This window comes from Alexandromys fortis, unplaced genomic scaffold (genome assembly GCF_014885135.2).
Source record: "Alexandromys fortis isolate MF-2015 unplaced genomic scaffold, M_Fortis_MF-2015_v1.1 scaffold_167, whole genome shotgun sequence".
Classification (NCBI taxonomy): Eukaryota; Metazoa; Chordata; class Mammalia; order Rodentia; family Cricetidae; genus Alexandromys; species Alexandromys fortis.
Window position 1 is genome coordinate 1,037,404 of NW_026068050.1, and position 22,421 is coordinate 1,059,824.

General features: G+C 39.8%; 1 protein-coding gene across 1 annotated transcript; it reads right to left on the reverse strand.

Moving 5' to 3' along the window:
* Window positions 1-904: 904 nt before the first annotated feature.
* Rcn2 (reticulocalbin 2) lies at window positions 905-21,481 on the reverse strand. Its single transcript, XM_050119447.1, has 7 exons — window positions 21,152-21,481; window positions 20,677-20,782; window positions 18,100-18,296; window positions 10,051-10,164; window positions 3,352-3,448; window positions 2,232-2,374; window positions 905-1,710 (listed from the first exon to the last, which is right to left on the reverse strand). Exons 1-7 carry the CDS (start codon window positions 21,293-21,295, stop codon window positions 1,558-1,560), a joined length of 954 nt encoding a protein of 317 aa, XP_049975404.1. The 5' UTR covers window positions 21,296-21,481; the 3' UTR covers window positions 905-1,557.
* Window positions 21,482-22,421: the final 940 nt, after the last annotated feature.

Genomic DNA, 22,421 nt, shown 5'->3' on the forward strand with positions numbered 1-22,421 from the left:
TGTGTGTATGCCTACAGGCCAGTAGAGGGCACCAGACCTCATTACAGATGGCTGTGAGCCACCATGTGGTTGCTGGGAATTGAACTCAGGACCTTTGGAAGAGCAGGCAATGCTCTTAACCACTGAGCCATCTCTCCAGCCCAATAATTCAATTCTTAAATGACTATAGTTAGCTATGTTTTAAGTTAAAATGAAACCATGCACCTCAGCTACGAGGGTAAAAGCTATCATTAAAAGTGAGTTTTGCGTTTGCATCTACATCAATGTCAGCAAAGGCAGGGCAGTAGTAGTCAACTCTGTCTGAAGAGAGCTGGCAGGGGTGGGGAGTGGTCTTCTCAAATCCTCAGAAGAGCATGGTGACCTGACTGGGGGTTCTATGAGACAATGGTAGCCTGAAAATAATTAACAAATTTTCCAACTGACTTTTCACCCACAAAGAAGGGATCTGTAAGTCACAAGTCCAAAAAGTTAATTCCTTACTCACTTTTCTGCACCCTAACAAAGGTATGTTGATTCCTGAATGAGATAAAACCAGCTGTCTGGGTTTTAATAAGTGCTCAGTAAGGATGGCTCAGCCTCCATAATTTTTAGCTCAGTAGCAAAACATTTGTCTAGAATGCAAGAGGCCCTGGGCTTGATTACTAACATCTTAAACAAAACAAAAACATTTTTAGTACCAAAATGCAAAATCACACTCAACATATGAGCAACTAAAATGTCTCAGGTGTACATTCAATTATAACATATTTTTTTATTTAAAAAAAGGCAAAATAAGAATATACACCAAGAATAATTAACAGTTTTGAGACCATCCACAACCTGAATAAAGAAATGAATAATGTAAAATAAAATGAACCCTGTGCTAAATTTAAAGTTTATCTGAAAAAATTAAAAAACAAACATATAAAAAGATAGGACAGTTTATTTTTAATCAGTCAAAAATGAAGAGTCTGGACAATGTCAATTTCCACTCACCATAATGCTATAGTTATACATTAAATATAATTACTATCTATACATATGCAAAAATATAAAGTTCTATTTCATACGACAAAACCCTTTATAGAAACCATTTTAAAATTAAGTAGAACTTCTCAACATCTACGTGAGGTTTAAGTCCTTCTGAAGGTTCCTTAAAAGGTTTTAAAATATAACACTAAACCTAAAAACACTGTCCTTTGTCAGTTTCAAAAGTAAATCTACTTAGTACAGAACAAAAACTGATCGCTTCATCACATGCTACTTAAACACTATTGTTTAGACATGTCGGAACAGAACTCCATCATTCCACAGCACAGTACTACACAGACGGAGTACTCAGGAAAGACTGTGTGGTCATATGGCACGATATTCATGTTTTACTCCTTCAGTAAATCTTGAAATAAATATCAACTTTTGTTTTGTTTTTCTTCTAGAAGGCCCAAAATGATAATCTACATTAAGATTTGATATGGTAAGACTTATGAGTGTAAAATACAACATTGATATTTTATCATAAAAGTAAAGCTGGTAGCAAACTACAAAAGGACCCATCCTGCACTTGGGCACACTTAGGAGTTAAAGCTCATCATGGTAGAAATAGTCGTCATGGAGCTGTCTGCCATAATCCGTGGCTTCACTGGTAAGAAACAAGTCTTGGTTTTCCAGAATTTCTTCTTCAGACAGCTTTTTGTCACCATTCAAATCCATCTCATCAATTAGATGAAGAGCCTTTAAAATAAACCAAACCAAAAGGTGTCCAGAATAAGTCTTTTAAACAAAATGTTCACATTTTAGTGTGACTTGTCAAAACCACTTAGTTATACCAAGAACTCATTAATGTCTACATCTCTATTATACATAACATGATATACATTATACGTGTAAACTATTATACATGCTCCTATGTCTGTCTACTGCTTCTCTCATCAACCCCTTATTTAATCTGTCCTGGGTTCTGCATCACCACACAGGGTATCAGGTTAGTACAGGGTGCAATGCACTTGAGCCTCCAAAGGTACGACACAAGCTGTCATCATATAGACTGTGTCTGATGATCAGGACAAGATATAATCTTAACTTCCTTGTCTCCTTGACAATATGAAAGAAGTTCATCATTTAATTTAAAGCACAACAATATATCCTAAGTAATTCCATTTCTTTTTTCTCTGGATAGAGATTCCCAGCTTCCTTTCCTATCAGTAACACAAGCTGTATGTTAGGAAGGGGAACAGCAGTTCTGTAATACTTACTTCCTCTTGTGCAATGCCCTGATTATTGGGCACTACCCATGACAAAAGCTCTTGGGGATCGAGCCGGCCATCATTATCCTTGTCGTAATCATTCACAAATCTGTCCTTCTCAACAAGTATCCATTCTGGATCTTCATTTGCAGCTTAATAAAAAAGCAAAAACAAACCCACAAATACATTAAGAGTATCACAAACCAGTAAGAAGCTTGATATATCTCTAAAATAAAGGAAGTGAATTTAAAGTTTACTACAAAAAGAAACCCAATCAAACAGAACTCTTACCAGAAAAATTCTGAAACAAGGATAAATATGTAAAGATTTCCAAAGATGAGTTATTAACTAAATAACTCAGCCTTAATTGTTACAAATTTAATAAAGTAGTATTTTTATTGTGTTACTATTTATCCTGATTTCTAGTTTTCCTAATTTTTAAGTGGGTAACATTTATTTTTAATTAAAAAGTTGTTTTGAGACAGGGTCTAGACAGACTAGTCTCAAACCCCCTACGTAGCTGAAGATGACATGCCTGGTTAGTGCAGTACTGAGGCTAGAAGCCAGGGGTCTCCTGCATGCTAGGCAGCACTTTGAAAACAGCCACGTGCCCAGCTCAGGGTAGCATTTTGCTATATATCACGTGACTACTGACTGTTTTACATGTTCATATACAGCAATGCCTTATTTAAATTTCATTTGCAATAACAAGCCAGGAAAACAACTTTAAAACCTCATTTTTTTTAAAGGTTGCAAGCAACAATTCTGGTAATGGACAACAGCTTAAAGAAAGGAAATTAATTCCCCGTAAGGTCAAACTTACTTCATCTAGCCTACACTACTTGCAGTATTTTATGTCACTTATCAAGATCTACATAGAGCGGCATAAGAGCTTATTTAAAGTCAGCCTTCTTTCCTCCTTTTAATTTACATTAACATTTAATAACATATTTGCTAGAAAGGGAAGGAAATGTTTGAAACATACATGGAAATAAAAATGAGCAAAGTAGCATGTCAGGTAAGCTGGGAGTGCCTGTGTGGCTCCTCTTGTCATACAGAGCCTCACTAAACATCACTACTTCCATAATCCCAACCCCAACTCTTTCTGCCTTACCCTCGGGCAACTTACTTGGATCACGCCTGTAATCGCCAAGAAATTCTTCCAAACTAACAAAGCCATCACCATTTTTGTCATGTTCTTCTAAAGCCTCTTGAATGACAAACTCCTATCAGATATTCATTCAAAAGAAAGAATCATTGTCACCAACATCTCAATGCCATCATCTTAACCAATCCTATTGCAGAACTTCCTCATAAACAATCATTCTGGCTGCTCAGATTTGCAGGAAAACATTTGTAAATTCTGGAACTCAGAAGTAAGAATAGACTCCCAAGTACTGAGTGATTGTAAATTATACATCTTTATTCTCCTGTGTTGTGAAGAATTCTATTTCACTTTCATAAACAACTTCAGCACTAAACACAGGCTCCTGCTTTCTGTATATTCTCTTCCCTCTCAAGAAGACATTCCTGAAAGTCTCATGGGGTCTACCGCTAGAAAAAGAACTACAGGACACTAATGACTGCTGAGAGACTGAGAATTAGCCTTTTTCAGGGATGAGCACACTAACTGGTTCTCCAATACAAAGTGGTCAGCTCTGAAACCCACACACAAACAACAAAAATGAACTCAGTGGTTTGTACTTACATACTTAGGCATACATATACATATATGTGCTACACCAATTAAGAAAAAGAAGTTATCAATCTGAGTGTCCCAGGGAGCATGAAAAAAGTTAGAGGAAAGGGAGTTGGAAAGAGAAGAGGGAAGTAATAATATTTTTTATTAAAATGTATAAAAGAAAAATACACCTCTGACTACCCCCAGTTCCCCTCCATTAGCTCTGCAATCTAGTAAAGGCTCTCAAAGATCATGACCTTGTATTCCTCAGCATACAGATGTTGCTCTTTCTTCAGGGTGGGAACAGCTGTGGGATAATCTTTAGTACACTGTGAAGATATGTCTCTGCCTAAAGCGCTTTCTGATTGGTTTAATAAAGAGTTAAATGGCCAATAGCTAGGCAAGAGTGGATAGGCAGGACTTCTGGGGGGAATAGAGAGGATCCTGGAAGGAATGAGGCATGGGGGAATAGGCCAGAGAAACAGAGATGGAGTTGGACATACCTGTATGGAGGAGAGGTAAGTGACATGGCAGAACGCAGATGAATATAAATGAGTTCTTATAAAGTTATAAGAGTTAGTTGGGAACAAGCCTAAACTAAGGCCAAGCTTTCATAATTAAGGCTAAGTCTCTGAGTCATTATCTGGGGACTGACGGGTCAAAGAGAGTCTGATGAAAGTGACTACATTTGGCACCCAATGTGCAGCCACATATATCCACATAGGCCCTGCAAAAGCAGAAAAAAGTTCCAAACATGGAGCCATAGTAGCCATGCTCTCAAGCAGACCCGGTGGCTGGCATACAGAGGTGTGGCTCCTTTAAGAGGTCCTGCTGTGCAGCTGAGCACTCAAGTAGCTGGTATGCTACACAGCCTTAGGTACAAACACTTGCTACAGCACAGTCCCACCAATTCTCACAACTGGAGCATTTAAATGCACCTTCTTGCTTGACTCTCACAGAAGGGCAAACAGCAGCTACAGTCCAGAACCAGTGGGGCAGCCTGCTGGATGTACCTGAGGGAGGCAGAGCCGGTTACCAGCGCCATGTGCTAAGCAGAGCCATGCAGAAGATAGCTTGGTCATTTAAGGCTTGGCTCATGTGGTCAGAGAAAACTATAGATATGCAAAAAGCCAGGTACAGACAAAAAAAAAAAACAAAAACAAAAACCTGAGTTTTTTTTTTTTTTTTAACATACTATTACAGGTACAGTATGCTTGAAAATGTGCTGAGGTTCTGAGGAAAGGGGAAAAAATGGGTATAGACAGTCAGAGAAAAGAATAGTTTAAAAACAAGAAAGTAAATTCTTTTTTTTAAAAAATATTTTTTATGGTTTATTTAACTTTATTTTATGTGCATTGGTGTGAAGGTGTCAGATCCCCTGCAACTGGATCTTCAGACAGTTGTGAGCTGCCATGTGGGTGCTGGGAATTGAACCCGGGTCCTCTGGAAGAGCAGTCAGTGCTCTTAACCACTGTGCCATCTCTCCAGCCCGAAAGTAAATTCTTTAAAGAAAGTGTAAAGTAATATTTTTTTTTTTAAAAAAAAGGAATAAGCCATGTAAGGATGGGAGGTACACAGAGCATCTGGACCTACTTTGAATTTTTTGAATGCTGATGAGTGAACAAACATCGCTGAGAGACATTAGATCATGTAAACTACTAAATTAAACAAACCTATACATTTTAAGGCTGTCCTAATTTCGGAATGGAAGTCAGGAAATGTGTTGATTAGGAGAGAGGTTATGCTTTTGTTTCCACAAAATTAATAAAGATCAGATTTGACTGGGGGAGACCTCCTGAAAATCTTTGATACAGACAGGAAGGAAGAAACCAAGAAAGATACAAGACAGGTGACGTATATGCTGATCATTCTACATGGGAGCAGCTCTGAGACTGGAGATGTAATAAATCTTGTTGGCTACAGAGTTCTCATGACTTATTATTACATGTCAACCTTTCACATGGCATGGATGGAAATTTATATTACAGTTTGGTTATGCAGTCCAAACCAACTTATAAAGTTGACAGATGCCTTTTACATGCTCAAACAGAGAAGAAAAATCATCTTTAGATGATTTGGGCATACTGCATATTCCATATTTGTGTTAGTACAGATATATAAGTTACCTTAAAAAGTTTATGTGTTTTCAGAACAAAAAGTGCCAGACACCAATGAAGACAAGTAGTCCAGGAGATCCAGCCTCTCAGAATGCTTCTACTGCAGTTTCCTCAAAAATCTACATCTAGGGGGCTGGAGAGGTGGTTCAGAGGCTAAGAGCACCTACGGCTCTTCCAGAGGTCCTGAGTTCAATTCCCAGCAACCACACGGTGGCTCACAACCATCTGTAATAAGATCTGGTGTCTTCTGGCTTCAAGGACACATGCAGGTAGAACACTATACTAAATAAATAAATAAATGAATCTTTTAAAAAATCTACATCTAAAACAACTTCAAAGAAGCTAGCTGAGATGATCCAGCCTCACAGATTGTTCTAGTCAGGACTTCAGTTAAGCTCTGTACCTTCCCATCACATCAAGACTGGACAACAAATGATACAGTAGCTCTCCCAAGGCTTGACTATTATTTCAGTTTTCTTAGGGACCACCAAAGATGCCATCACCACCAAACAACAGGAAGCAATTTTAAGAACATGACATCACCATTCCCAAGAGGTGAAGGAGTAGTTTTTGGTTGCTTGGTTATGGATGTTTGTCATCATTTGGGGGGGGGGGGGGTTGCAAATTGTTACTGGTCATGGTCAGGGAGGAACCTAAGCAAAAGAGGTTAGATTCTGAGATTTCTTTATAAAAAAAAAAGGGGGGGGGGAAATAAAGGAATAATAAGATAAAAATGTAGATTATTGAATCAATTTTAAACTATAAAGCAACTACTAATCTGAAATATTTATAATGATATGGATTTTTGTATACTGATACAAATGTAAGGTTATTTTTATTATGTTGTTCTGTATACATATTTCTACTCTTGTTTAAGGTATTGTATCTATACAGCTCATTTGACAATGTAAAGTTCTAATCCTTAAAAGCTATTATTACAAACTGTTTAGGAAATTAAGAAATGCAGGTTAGTAGTCATCTATAACAATCAAATTTGTAGTCATGTTAGGTATGTTTTCAAGATTAAATATATAGTTTAGATAGAGAGGTGATCTTCAAATACTTCAGAGATCTAAAAAATATGACATTTAAGATGTTTTACTAACATAAGGCTTTTCTTGACAGTGAGACACGTCTGCATATGGCAGCACCATCCCACTTCTGAGAAGATAGATGGCACTGAAGAACTTCCATACTGAGATTGCTTTCAAGGTAGCAAAGTTAGTCACTGGGCAAGAAACTGCCCTTGCCTCAACTGTCGACAGTATGCTGTCCAAATTGCACAAGCAGGACACAAAAGAAGGCATTTGTCAAACTTGGTAACAAGCCTAAGCTAAGGCCAAGTTTTCATAACTAATTGGTCTGTCATTATTTGGGGACTGGTAGTCCAAAGAAAATTCAATAAAAAAGACCAACTACAGTTCTTGACTTCCAAATTCAGTCCCCTTGTGGCTCCTAAACCTACATCATTCACTATTCTAAACGTTCCTCACTCGTTTCAAGCTCTTACCAAACAACCAATCCTCCGTCTGTTTCATATGTGTAGTGTTTCTTTCCCTTAGCTCACGTCTCAGCTCTGGCATCACCAAGACTCTGACCCTCTGACCTTGGGTCCTTTACCTACATCTTCTGTGCTGTGCTGGTCACAGAGCTTTGCTTTTCTCTTTAATCCCCAGCCTGCCTACTCTCAGGCTTTGCACTATGATTCTCATTTCTTCCCTACCTGCTGCTCCCTATGCCTCTCAATCCGGACTTTGTATCTGAACTGTCTTCTCAAATTTCCAGTCTGGACAAATCCCAGGGCTTCACCTATATTTTTATGAAGTAACACTGAATACATAATATTGTTCTTTTAAAAACCAAACTGTATATGCATTTTACATATAGAAAAGGCTAGGAACCCAAGGAATAGTTTTAGATAAAGTATGTGAAAATCTCATAAAAATAAAATCTAATATTTTGGGTGGTAGGTCTATTTACACTTCTTCTGGGATAGCACTTCAGTTTATTTATTTATTTATTTATTTATTTTTAAATCATGTTCTTAAACAAGGGAGTTGGTAATCTAACAAAAGTTAAGAATCACTGATCAAAAAAAAAAAAAAGAATCACTGATCAAAATGGTATTTACACCACTCAAGCAATATCCTTGGGCTACAGGCTATAACAGATTTTAGTTATGTTGCCATACTTTAAAGGAATTTTTAGAACAATATGAATGAAAATATTTTAGGCCTGGTGAAGAAGACCAGCTGTACCAGCAACTTGGGAGTCTGAGACGTGGGGACTGAAAATTGAAGGCCTGCCCACACCACACAGTGAGTTCAAGGCCAGTTTACATAACTTATAAGGGCCGGGATGTAGCAGATGCAAAATCCCATGTTCAATTCCCAGTACCACAAAAATAGAACATACATACCTTTCAAATTAAATTCTAACTTGAATCTACAGTAAAAATCATCTAACTGATCCTGTATCCCTGTCTTTTTCTATACCCAACATACCCTTTAGAGGGGGAAAAGGCAATATAAAAATAAGCAAGGTAAGTAGGAGTCAAAGACGCTGCTCTCAGTGAGACCCCACACTGTGATCACACATCTCATGTGCTGCCGTCAGCTCCAACACAGCACAGAAAGCACAACCAAGGAGGGCACCGTCTGCTGTATCCCACAGTGTCAAAGGTACAGCTTTTGTCACTTTTATACAGGCTGGAAACTTCAAGGTTCTTTCTATTTCTTAACACTAATTTTGTAAATCAACATTATTGGCATTGCAGTCTTCAGAACGTTGATGAAATCTACACTGCGCCCTTGCCAGGCTTCTATTACATAATGACTATTATTTAATTGGTTTCACCCGCTCTCCCCATCCTCAGTCAACCACTTCTTGTTCTCTAAAAAGTCAAGGTCCAGTATTCTCTGCCTGCTTTTCTAGAACTCAATTAGCTTGACCCAGCTAAGCTTTGGCATTTAAATCCCACATAGCACTGGTCTTAAACTAGGTCATGTCCTTTGTGCCAAGAAATTAGAAACTTCACAATGACAAGAAAAGTGGCATAATGGCACAGTCTTGCCACTGAGCTATGGAGAAAAATGTGCCTGCTTGTTATTCAAGACAGCAGATTCTGGTCATTATCCACTCAACAAAAGCTACACTGCCCTCCAGAAAATAAAGCCACAAAGCTGGCTTATGCTATACAACAGCTCTCAGTACATATGTATTATCATTAAATTATTTCTTATGAATATGATGGGAAGTAAGGCTTCTCAAGAAACTTGCTAAAACACAGGGGCTCAACTAGTGTTAGGACAATTAAACCAGAATCCAACAGTCCAGTGTCAAAGAGCTGACCCATTGACTGGCGGTGGTGGGGCACACCTTTAATCCCAGCACTTGGGAGGCAGAAGCAGATGCATCTCTGTGAGTTCGAGGCCAGCCTGGTCTACAGAGTGATTTCCAGGACAGTCAGGGCTGCACAGAAAAATCCTGTCTTGAACCCCCCTGACCCCCCAAAAAGAGCTGACCCATCACTTGTTTGTGGTGCTGGGGATGACAGCCTTTGTGGGCTACTGAACGATATTCCCAGACTAGCACTTCTTTTAGGTACTCAGGGAATGAGAGCATTTACTATGTATAAAATCAAAAAAGCATCCCATCCTCGGAAAACCAATCAAAATGTGTCCACTTTTCTAGACCGGAAGTTCTCATAAGTAAGGTGTGAACTACGTGAGCACTCTACTGATAAGAACATCAAAAGCCTAGAAAAGGCCTGAAAACTCTGAAAGGGAGGGAAAGGCCCTGATGGGAAGTAATGGTTATGAGAGGAGAGGCAGCAAGAGGAAGCCTGCTGCTCATATACACAGACTGAGAACAAAACCCTTCTCTTGTCCTCACCACTTTCAGTCTTATGTGAGGGGGGCATCTGAACATGAGTCTGCTCGCCTCTAAACTGTTTGCTTCACAACTCATTCTCAATAACTTAGCAAGTAGGTTTTAGTCACTCAAAAATGCTGTTAAACTTGCTCCTTACCGTCATATAATCAACTTCTTCAGGGTGCTCAAATGCAATAAATTCTTCCAGATTCAGACCAGGACCACCATCCTGGTTAGCTTTTTCAAATCGCTTCTTGTCCTTTAAATGAAGCTTTGAGGGGGAAAAAAAGAGTAAATTTAGGGATCTCAGTACCATATCAGCTTTGAAAAACACTGAAAAATGCACACAATGTGAGATTTAAAGTACTTCATATATCATCTCATTTATCTTTATAATAGCCTTCTGAAAGAAGGTGGCGCTAATCACAAACATCCATATTGGCAACACAGAGACAGAGCACCACAGTCAGATGAATATAGATCTTGGCTGCAGCAAGACACTATTAACTATGGCATTCAGGGCAAGCTGCTTAACATCTTTAGTTTCCTCTTCTCTAAAATTGGTACAAAAATCTCTACTAAGAAACTTGTATGACAGCTGCTACTGTGTAACCCGAATAGTAACCCTGACGTGTACTGAGTACATTGTGTTAGCCTGGGGTGATGGCACACACCTGGAATCTTAGCACTCCAGACAATGAGGCAGAAGGATCAGGACTCTGGGGTCAGCCCGTGCTAAAAAGTCAGACCGTATCTCAAAATAAATAAAAAACAAAGCCCGAATAACAAAGTATTATATTATATTGTTGACAGAGTAATTGAGATTACATGATTTGATAAAAGCCACAGATATTTAAACCTCAATAATTCAGCCCAGTAGTTTTGGAATACTTCCAAAACAACAAACTTAAGACAACAAATTATAATCTTGGTAGAGCTTTTTAAAACTGTTTCTGGTTCCTCTAAATGATTTTCAAAAATGTGTTAATATCACTTAAAAGGTCGAGGCAGGCGAATCTCTGTGAGTTTAAGGCCAGTCTATAAGATACAGACTGGTCTCAGCTACATTGAAAGACCCTGTTTAAAAAAAAAAAAAAAAAAAAAAAACAAGAAACAAAACCGCTCAAACAAAAATATGTTTCAGAAGAATAATCCCTTATTTTGAGACACCCCTCTTCTTACTACTGATGGAGGTCTGCTCTTAGTAGGCTCTTCATTCTGGTAATTATGTAATCAGAAGTAAACAGTCCAAAGTTTTAATGGCATCTCATCCTGGAGGCTAAATAAACACTTTTTGTTTTCCTTTTAAAGTATGTTCAAGTACAGAATGATTCAGCAATTAGGGGCAGGGATGCCTTTGATACAATGCTCGAGGATAATTCTGTAACCAACAGCTATGGAAGCCATATTCCTAACATCACACACTTTCTATTTTGAATATTTTGGGGAACAGCCTTCTAGTCTAAAAACTTGCATGCAGTAAACTTTGTCTTTTAAAACGTAATTACAAATGCTCTCAGCAATTTTTAATTTATGTGTTTTACCACTGTTAATTTTTTTTAGAATAGCCTACTCAGAAATTATTTTCTTAAACAGTAGGTGTTTCACTGACACCCAGAGAAGGCTCACAGCTCCCTTAAAGAATTTGGTTTCTAAACATTTAGATTGTATAAGCCAGTCACATTCTCTCAATTATAACAAGGGAAAAATGTTTCCAAATAGCTGCATTTATGTTTCATAACTTTAAATATTTTAGATCAAGTAATTTATGTTTAATGTTCAGGTTTAACATGGGGAGAAGTAGAAAAACAAGAATTTGAGGTCCTGTGTACAGTCAACTAAGTCTTTTTGAATAAATCACTGTTCGAAATACCAAATGTTTTGATTTCCTTATGAAAGAACTCTTCAACCTGGAGAAAAAAAATTCCATGTTTTAGCAGAGTGAGCTAACTTTGGCTAGATTTGCCTAGGGAAAGAAAGGCTCTCTTTCAAGAAGCGAAGGAGGGAGGACACAGGAAGGAGAGGAAGAGGAAAAGCATTTGGAGGAGTGTCATATTTCATGGCCATTTGATTGCAATTGACTGTGCCAACTGCTGGAAACACGTGTAATCCCAGCACTTGGGAGACTGAGGCAGCAGGATCACAAGTCTGAGGCTACACAACAAGCTGTCTACTGAGGCTGGGGAGGTAGATGGCTCAGTGGTTAAAAGCACTGGCTGTTTTCCTAGAGAACAGAAGTTTGAGTCCCTATACCCAAAGGACATCTCACAATCTTCTGTGAGTCCAGTTCCTGGGGAATTCAATGCCCTCTTCTGGCCTCTGAGGACATCAGACATGCACATGGTACACAGACATACATGTAAGCAAAATACCCATATGTATAAATAAAAATTAAAAAACTTTAAGTCTCTTAAAAATGCCTCGTATTAAAGAAGTGAATATATGTATTTTGAATTGTAAATTAAGACTATTGATGGGGAATCTTTGTCAGTCAATGATCTTTAAGAGGTGGGATTAGGTTAGGGCATGACCTTTTGGGTACCTGGAGAAAAACGCCCTGTGGCTTGAGGTTTCCCCCCTTCCCCACCCTCCTCTCTGTGGTTTTTGCGCTACATAGCTGAGCTTGGACTTTCCATTCCTGTTTTGTGAGTTTGCCCCTTATAATAATGAAAATTATAATTGGTCTATCTTGTAGTTAGTCTGGTATTTTTTGATCTGCATTAATTTTTAACGGTGCCCAACCAAATCTTGGGGCTGGGGTCCCGCACAGCTTTGGCCAGCTGCTGCCAGGATCCAGGTGGTGCATTAGCCTCGGTGGCATCGGGTCTCCAGACACCTGCGCCACTGGCAGACTGTGGCTGGCTTGTGGGTCCAGCTTTCCCCATGCACCACAGAAGCTCAGGCAGGGTGCAGGCTTCCCCAGTGTCTCTGTTGGTGTTGCTGCCTTGCTGTCCTTGTGTGGCTGCTGACCAGTCAGGGACCTCCGTGGAGCACACAGTCTGTAATTTACACTAAATAACTGCTTTTAATTTGAGTGTATTTTTCAGTAAAAACTAATTCAAACTCTTCGAGCGAGCCATGCGGCTACAACTGCGACACCTACTGGCCAGTAAGGGTTATTGCACCTACTCCAACTTGTTACAGGTAAGATTTATAGGGTTAAATTTATAATTTAAAAGGTCAAAATGACAGATAATTTAATAATCCAAGAGTCCAACATCTTTTTTACTTATACCATGGATGGTATTATACAAGGCTTATGTGATTTGCCTCCTACACCCCTATATTTAATTCCAGGGATTAGCTTTGTCCTTCATATTTTCTCCTTAAAAACATGGTTTGATAATAGGGCCAAAACTGAGGCACTTTTAGAATTGATACAAGTTCAAATTATATGTTATTTTTGTTTACAATATTTGTACACCTATGCAAAATTATTTTGTCAGATTGTATGCATACATGTTTCTACCCGTTTAAGACATTTTATATACTGATATAGTTTTTAGGATATATTTTTGTATTGTTATATATTATTCCTATTTCTGATCAAGATACTTATACATTGCTTACATTTTAAGGTCATTGTCCTCATTTACTGCACATCTGTTTACAGATTATTTAATATTCTGATATGAAGTTTTGATTTTCTACTAGGTTTCAATAGAGATTTTATTTTGTTCAGATATCTGCTTTTTATGACTATTTTATTCTTGTCTAATTTTTAGTTTGTAACTTTGAAAAGGACTCAGGCTTCATCTTTTATAATTTATTTTTTGAGGCAGTCTCACTATGTAGACTTGACTGGCCTGGAACTAGTAAGGCTCTGCGTGCTTCTGTCTCATGAGTACTGGGATTAAAGGCATACACCACCATGCCCAGACTCTTTATATTTTGAAGAATAATGTACACTCTCTCTGGGTTTATCTTACATTCTACACCAATTTTTGGAAGGTTATAAATGATCAAATCCTAAAAAAAAGTATGATTAGAACAACAAAAAGATAGTAATATTCTTGGTTAAATAATAGCCAATAGGATTCCTACCAGCAAGTGTTTATTTGGGGCTATATCATTTCCATTAGGATAAAAGATCCATTTAACGCATTCTTTTAAAAAAAAAAAAAACTCAACTTCTATTGAATATATAAATTAACATATATTTACTTTTATGTGTGTGCTTATGGGAGTTTATGTGTACCACATTAGTCCTGGAGTTCTCAGAGGCCAGAAGAGGACAACCAATCACCAGGAACTGGAGTTACAAAGATATGGAGATGTTGGAACCTCCAAGTCAGGGCCTCTGAAAAAGCAGTAAATGCTCTTAACTTCTGAGCCATCTCTCCAGTCCCTTAATTCACTCTTAAAAAATAGCCTTACAGCAACATGTAATGAATACTTGATGGGAGTACAGCATTTGAACAAGACATCTTTTAAAAGGAGTATTTGTATTTCTGTAAATGGGCAATATATCTATTCAAAATTAAAACTTTAATGTCAATGCCATCATGTCTTATATAAAACTCCTTCCCCAGAATACAGAAACACATACTTTCCATGTGTTCATGTATGCAGGTACTTGTGTCCAGGGACACATATTTTTTAGTGGGACAGTAATTCTTTGGAGTGGTACAAAGAATGTTGGGAAGGAGTGAAAATAGGAAACAGGCAGGAAATTACAACCTAACTAGTCATTTTAAAATATCATATTTGAAGTCTCTGTTATTCCCTGGCAGGAAGGTCACAGCAGCGTATCATGGCTTTTAGAAAAGTCCCAGAATCTCACAGTGCTGAGAACCCTTATCAGTCTCATTGCCATTTGTTTTCTCTTCAGCACTCTCCAGGAGGAAAGACCACCTACATTTCCCTTAGGCTGCTAGAAACAAAGATTCAAAGAAGGAAAAGGGAAACAAGTCTATCTTTCTCCTACAAATGAAATCCTAACTAACGTATAGCTGATGTAGTTAACAAATGCCTAAACACTTTTATTAAATATCAACTTCTGTGAATTGTACAGGTTTCTTCTGTTTATGTAACAGGTCTTTTTTTTCTATTAAATTAAGAAAAGCTATGTGTATGGGTGTTTTATTCGCATGTATGTCTGTGTACCACATGCATGCCTGGTACCCACAGAGGCCAGAAGATCCCTGGGACTGCAGTTGTGGGTTCTGGGAATTGAACCTGGGTACTCTGGAAAAGCAACAAGTGATCTTAACGACTATGCCATTTCTCAACTCTTCATTACATTTTTAAACATTATTTATTTTGGAAGGTGGTGGTGGTATTATAGCACATATGTGGAGGTCAGAGAACAACTTGTGACACTCAGTTCTCTTCATCCACCAGGAAACTCAGGTCCTAAGTCTCGGCAGCAAGCACCATTATCAAGTGAGCCATCTTGCTGGCCCAAACAGTCATGCCTCTAACTTGAGATCTTCTTGATGCCACCTCCCAGGTACTGCTTCTTTTATAATATTCTTTCAACTGGAAATTAACTACTCATCATTCCAACTGCTACTATATATTGTTTTCCCATACTATTATTATCCTCAGTGGGGATTAGCCCATTTTTAGAGATGAGGAAATTGAGGTAAGGGAGGTTTAGCAACTGTTAAGTGGTAGAGCTGGCTATGAAACCTGGCAGACTGGCTTGGAGAATGAAACCCTTCACCTGCACACTGGTGACATATGGGCAGGTCCAGCCTTCAAGCCAGGAAGTGGTGGTGCCCTCCTTTAGTGCAGGCACTCAGAGGCAGGTGGATCTCTGTGAGTCTGAGGGAGAGTGGTCTACATGGAGCGTTCTGGGCCAGCCAGAGCTACACAGTAAGACACTGTTTCAAAACAAAACAAAAACAAAACAAGACAAACAAACAAACAAAAAGAGAATAGTCAGTAGCAGAAAAAAAAAATGAAGTTGGAGTCAGTGGTAGCCTATATCGTTCACGTGGCCAGTGCAATTCTAAAATAAATACTACATATAATAATAAATGATGACCATTAGAGGTCCATATGCAAATAAAGCAGAAAGGCTCAAATGATTTCTAGTCACCTTAACCTTTTTGAGATATATCATTTACAACAAAGTATTTGTTTTTATTTTTATTCTTTTCTACATTAAATTTTTTTAAAGATTTTATTTATTTATTATGTATACAACATTCTGCCTTCATGTATGCCTACAGGCCAGAAGAAGGTGCCAGATCTCATTACAGATGGTTGTGAGCCACCATGTGGCTGCTGGGAATTGAACTCAGGTCCTCTGGAAGAACAGTCAATACTCTTAACCACTGAGCCATCACTCCAGCCCCTAAAAAATTTTTTAAATGCTTTTGGAATATTAATTTCTCAAGCACATAGTCATTTATATTGATATACTTTTGGTTTAACAGACTTCCTTCAAGTCTTAAAAAGTTCTTAATAAAAATAGTTCTCATTTCTACTTAAGCTATTTATTTGCTTTAAAAAATTAAAATTGAACTACAGAGAAACCTGGTCTCGAAAAATAAAAAAAACTAAAACTCAGCTGGCTATGGTGGCGCACACCTTTATCCCAGCACTCAGGAGGCAGAAGCAGGTGGATCTCTGCGAGTTCCAAGACAGCCAGAAGTACACACAGAGAAACCCTGGCTCAAAAAAACAAAACAAACAATAAAATAAAATAAAATTCCACGCTCAACAGACTGCAAAATCACTGGACCTTCAGAAGTGAGTTATTATAAAAAGGCAGCACTATGGAAAACTATATTGCAGTACCTTCAGAAAAATAAACACAGAGCTACTCCAACAATCTCATTTCTGGAAATGTACCCAAGACAAGCAAAAGCAAGAGCTAGAAGAGAGATTTGTATACCACACTCATTATAGGAGTCAACTGAATAGAAGGATATGAAGTTGGGGAAAGATCAGATAAGGTGGGTACTAGAGGAAATCAGAGGGAGGTAACGAAAGGTGAACGCGATTAAGATACATTATATAAATGTATGAAAATTCCAAAGAATCAAAAAAAATTCAAGAAGACATGGCTCTCTCTCTCACACACATACACATTACAATATTTGGTCTTTTTTGTTTGTTTTTGTAGACATGATTTTCCTGTGTAGTTCTGGCTGTCCTAGAACTCGCTTTGTAGATTGACCAGGTTGGCCTCAAACTCAGAGATCTGACTGCCTCTGCCTCCTGAGTGCTAGGATTAAAGGAGCCACCACTGCCAGGCAGATATTTGGTCTTTTTAAACCATGCCCCTTCTAGGTAGAACATTTTGGCATGTGTTAAAACATGGATAAACTTTGAGGACAATATGTTAAGTGAAATAAGGCAGTCATAAACAAGGCAAACACGATTTTCCTTCCATGAAGGACTGGGAACAGGCAAATTCATGATCGAAAGGTGGGAGCAGGGAACAGGAGTTACTGTTTAATGGGCACGATGGGTACACAGAATTCAGTTTTGCAAAATGAAGAGTTTGACGAACTGGTCGAACAAGAGGAATATAATCAACACTACTGAAAACTCTTTAAAAAGGTTGAAATGGGCATGAGATAGAGCTCATAGTGGAGTGCTTGTTTAAATGCACACAGCCCTGGGTTTAATCTTCAATACCATTTAAAAAAATGTAAAAAGGGGAGATGGCTCAGCAGGTAAGGGGCTTGCCATGAAAGTGTGAGCACCTGGGTTCAGATCCATGTAAAGCAGGACATGATGGTCTGCGATCACCGCACCTCTACAGTGAAGGTGGAGACATGCAGCAGTATACAAGAGACCCCGTCTCAAAGGGCAAGGTGAAGACTGACACCCAAGGGTGTTCTCTAACTTCCACAAGAATCACGACAAAAAAAAAAAAAAAAAAGATAATGGAAAATAATATATTTTGCTACAATTACATTTTTATTTCATATAATTTTTAAAGGATAGGGATATGCAATAAAATATGTAAATATGATATAAAGCTGATGGTTAAATTATTTTAAAGATAAAATACTGGGATACATATTAGTATCACCGCAATGCACTTAAGGAGAACAAACAGGTGATGAGGAAACAGGTGCAGGGAGACTTTTGGCTCAGAGTTAAGAGTGTACATCTGGCTACAAGGAAACAATCAAAGCAACCACTGAAGTGGAACTGGGGGCTGCCCAGTGAACAAGGCAACTGTCTAGGACCCCAGCCTGTTTGTACTCACTCAAACAGTAGAGAGACAGGGTGGACCCACCTGCCTAAAGGACTCCTCTTCCGTGTCATCCAGAGCAGTGTTCTCGTCAAAGTCAATCACGCGGTCGTACATTTGGATGTTGTATTCGTCCCATGTCACAGTGCCGTCACTGTTCTTATCATACTCGACAAACTGCTGTTTGGCTTCTTGCATAGCATAATGCTTGAAAGACATCTGAATCCACTGGCTGAGCTCACCTGTGAGAATTGCCGAGCACACAGAGTGTTCACAAGAATTCCCATCTGAGTGACGATTTCTGAACTTTTTTTTTGAAAAAGTAACTTCCATGTTTGCAAAACCTGAAAACTGGCCCTATAGTACGATAAAAATGAGGAGGTGGGGAGAGCTGTGCATATGTCTCCTAAGCACAGGTATTTGAATGGCTACATACCTTACTATGTATTAGAGAAAAAAAAGGTTTATTATTTATAAAAGGTTTAAGCTTTCCTTTAACTTATAAATTGAAAAAACACACACACACATATATTTACTGTGTGCTCCTTTTTTTTTTTTTTTTTTTTTTAGGACAAGGTCTTACTATGTAGTCAGATTGGCCTAGAACTCACTACATGGACCAGGCTGGTCCTCTAACTCAGAGATCCTCTGGCTCTGCCTTCCAAGTGTTGGGACTGGATACAATTGGGGGTCATCATACCTCAATCAAGGTATGTTTGTAAATATGGCTTAAATTGTGAACAGGTATTCAAGTTCTGCCCCAAAGCAGAGAAATACTGGTATGGTATAGTTCCTTTAAACATCATAGCCATGTGGAAGAAATTTTAACAAAGTAGCAAGGTTATTTTCTGCCTTTCTTACATAACTGCCTGTCTTCTCTTGGTACCTGAAGGAATGGGGTAAGTTCTTAAATTGCAAATGCCCATTTTCGGATAAACAAATGTTTAAGAATGTCTTCATAGAGGCAGTTATTACACTGCATCACAGAAAACAGGTAAGGAGCACGCGGCCAATACTCGCAAGCAGAGAAGGAGCACACAGCACCGGGTTCAAAGACTGGTGCTTCTCTGCTGGTCTGTAAGGGCTCAGGTAGACAGACATAAAAAGGCCATTCCTACCTCCCACCCCAAAACCCTAATCATTTTTATGCAACCACACACTGAACAAACTTATAATCATCATTATTTTAGTTAAAGAAACTGAGGTTCAGAAAGACCAAGTCAAGATTCTAACCTACTTTTGGCTTCAGAGCTTGAACTATGGTATTTTGTTACCACTTAAGAACTTTAAAAAAAAAAAAAAAAAAAAAAAGATGAGGGTCTCTCTCCTTGTTGCCCAAGCTGGCCTTAACTCCCTGGTTTAAGCTCGCCTCAGGGCCCTTGGGCCCAGCTTCAGAGACTCCCAGCCCTGGCCATCAAATCAGCAAAGTTCTCTTCAGGGTCCTCAAGTGGTTTTTGTGTTTCCGTAAGGACCACAAGTCTTTACTCTAAAAGATTTAATGGAGCACAGTAGAACACAGAATGTGACAGGGACCAGCACTGCGGGCTCACAGTTCAACTTGGCCCTAAGAGGGAGCTGACCTTTCAAGTTCTTGTTTTCTTACCTGTAAATGAAGAACCAGCCTATTTAAATACATCTAGATTCCAACAAGTACTACAGTTTTCCAGATCAACTCCATTTGTCTACTGTGGTGTAACCAAAGACAGACCTACCCTCTCAGTTGAGAGGTTTCATCACTGCGCCAGAGTGACTTTAGTGACAGCACACACTGTAATTCCCTCTCCGCTAACTTCATTATCTGGATGCTGAACAACAAAGCGACACCGCAGACAGCTTGCTGCCACAACAAATTTCTGAGCCTTCAAAGGATCAACCTGGAATTCAGTATTCACTTGAACCAAATTGGGGGGGAGTGGTATTGCTAGCGATGTGCTCAGAACACTCTCTCAATCATTTGTGTGCTCCATTTCTGCCTAACAGCCTACCTAGAAGCAGTCTAGTGTTGTTTGTTTTGAATTGAGGACATTAAAAGCTGAACTAAGACTAAGATAGTTGAATTCTACTCCTAGGTTTACCATTTATTTGAAAATAAGGTTTTCTCTTTGTACCTCAGTCTCTTTTTCTCTGTGAAGAGAGATAAATGATTCTAAGGCCCCATCAGCACCAACATTTTTTACATTGCAATAAATATAATTCAATGCAATAGAATGTTTTCTATTTGCTTATTGTTATAATAAACTAATAAAAGCAGATTCTTAAAATTCTACATACTCAAAGAGTACTATTGTATCATGTGATGTCTTAAGAAGGGTCTGGGCAAATGTCTCTAAAATGGATCAGACTAAGGGCCATGGGGAAAGTGATGTGAAACCGAGGGCGTCTCAAGGTATGACTTGCAAACTTATCCTATTATGGGCAGTGATGTTTGCGTACCGTTGGAGAAAGCACTGATTTTATTCGGTAGCCTAACTTCCAGGTATAAGACCCATTCTCCACACCACAGTACTTTTAGCTTGTTGGAACACCAGCAATCTATATTCAACAGACAACACTGTTCTTAAATGTACACTAATCTCCTACAAAGGGCTTTCTCCATTGTTGGCGGTGCCAGACAGTCCTTACTTTCAGTGAGAAAACCATCTGAGTCGGAGTCAATTTTCTTTATGATCGACCGCAGTCGTCTCTGCTGCTCTTCGTGGCCAAGTTTAACATACTCATCGACGTCTTCCTTTAGGGAGGAAAATCACACACAGGAGAATCAAGTACTACAATCAGTGAGGTACAATGGTGGAGGGAAATGGGGCTACCGCATGCCTCATTGGCCCCAAAGGTTTCAGGACGACCCACATTTTCTCTTCAATACGTCCCACTACCACCTTAAGTGATCCTGACCTCTTAGTTCCAGTAAGAGAAAGGACTTAGCTCTGGAGCTGCAACAGTTCCACCAGCTTTACAGGCCTCAGGGGCCCCTAGGGCGCAAGCGGAGCCCCGCCCGGCCCCCATTGTCAGGCCGCCCCAGCCAAGGCCTCGCCTGGCCGCCCAGCTTTGTCACTGGACAAAGCCCGTGGCAGTGCGGAACCCTGCCTGGCATCCTCACCTGGACGCCCAGCAGCGCCTCGCGGTCGTAGTCGGCCCGGTGCTCGCCCTGCGGGTAATGCAGCTCCTCTGCCTTGCCGGCGCCGGCCACCGCGGCGTAGAGCAGCAGCAGCCCCAGCGCCGCGGGCCTCGGGCCCAGCCGCATCGCGCCCGCCCGGCGAGGACGCGGAAAACCGCGAGGAACGAGGCAGGCGGAGCCCGGGCTTGGCAGCCTTGCTTCGCGGGTGTCCACAGAGGGGCGGCGCTGCTTGTGGGGGGCGGGGGACGACGGCAGAGGCGGCGGCCGAGCTTCTGCGCAGTCCTGGCCCGAAGTCTGGCGAGCACTGCGCTGCGGAGGCCCGCCTGGCCCAATCTTATATGGTCGTGAGGGCGGGGGCGTGCCCGGAGCGCCGTGCCTGTCGCTGATTGGGCCATGCTGCCCTGAAGGCGGGCCCTTGCTCAGAGCCTCCTACTGGAGCCAGCGAGCGAGCCAGCTGCGGGGGCCGCGAGACCCCCGTGGGCCCCTTCACCCTTTCCGCCATACCCCGATTCCCTAGCACTTCGCCTTTTCCTTTGAGTCTTGTTCCTGGCGGGAAACTCTCTGGCCACTCTGAGCATCTCTCCTGGCTTCCATCTGTGAAAGAGCCTGCAGATTTTGGTGAAAAACAATACAGTATTGTACCTCAAAAAAAAAAAAAAAAATCTTTGCCCGAGGAACAGACCAGCAGTATCCATTTCCCAGGCTTCAGTGTGTCTTATTTAATTTCGCCACAGCAGGAAGTACAGTATCAGGAATTGCAGCCAGATGTTTGCATCTGATGTTCAATTTATATGACTTGGCCCTTTAAGAACCATTTGCACTATTATAAAATAATTTATTTTCTTTCCTTTTCTTTTTAAAGAGACTTTTAAATAGTTGTGAAGAGCGAATTAAATCGTGTAATGGCTTTAGAACAGTAACTGGTACATACTGTGAAGGATTCGATAAATGTATGCTTTCCTCACCCATGGGGGAAGAAAATGACAAAGGAGAGTTGTACAGAAAAATAGCTCACCGAGAGAGAGAGAGAGAGAGAGAGAGAGAGAGAGAGAGAGAGAGAGAGAGAGAGAGAGAGAGAGAGAGAGATTGCTCTTGGTCAGGAGCAGGAATCGAGTGAGCATGAATTACAAAAGTTTCTTGGGTCAGACTGGAATCTAACGTTTGGTCAGAGACCATTCCAAGGTTTCAGAGTCAAGATAATTGCCAGTGTAGAATAGCATTTTAAATATCGGAGTTTAAAAAAAGACAAACT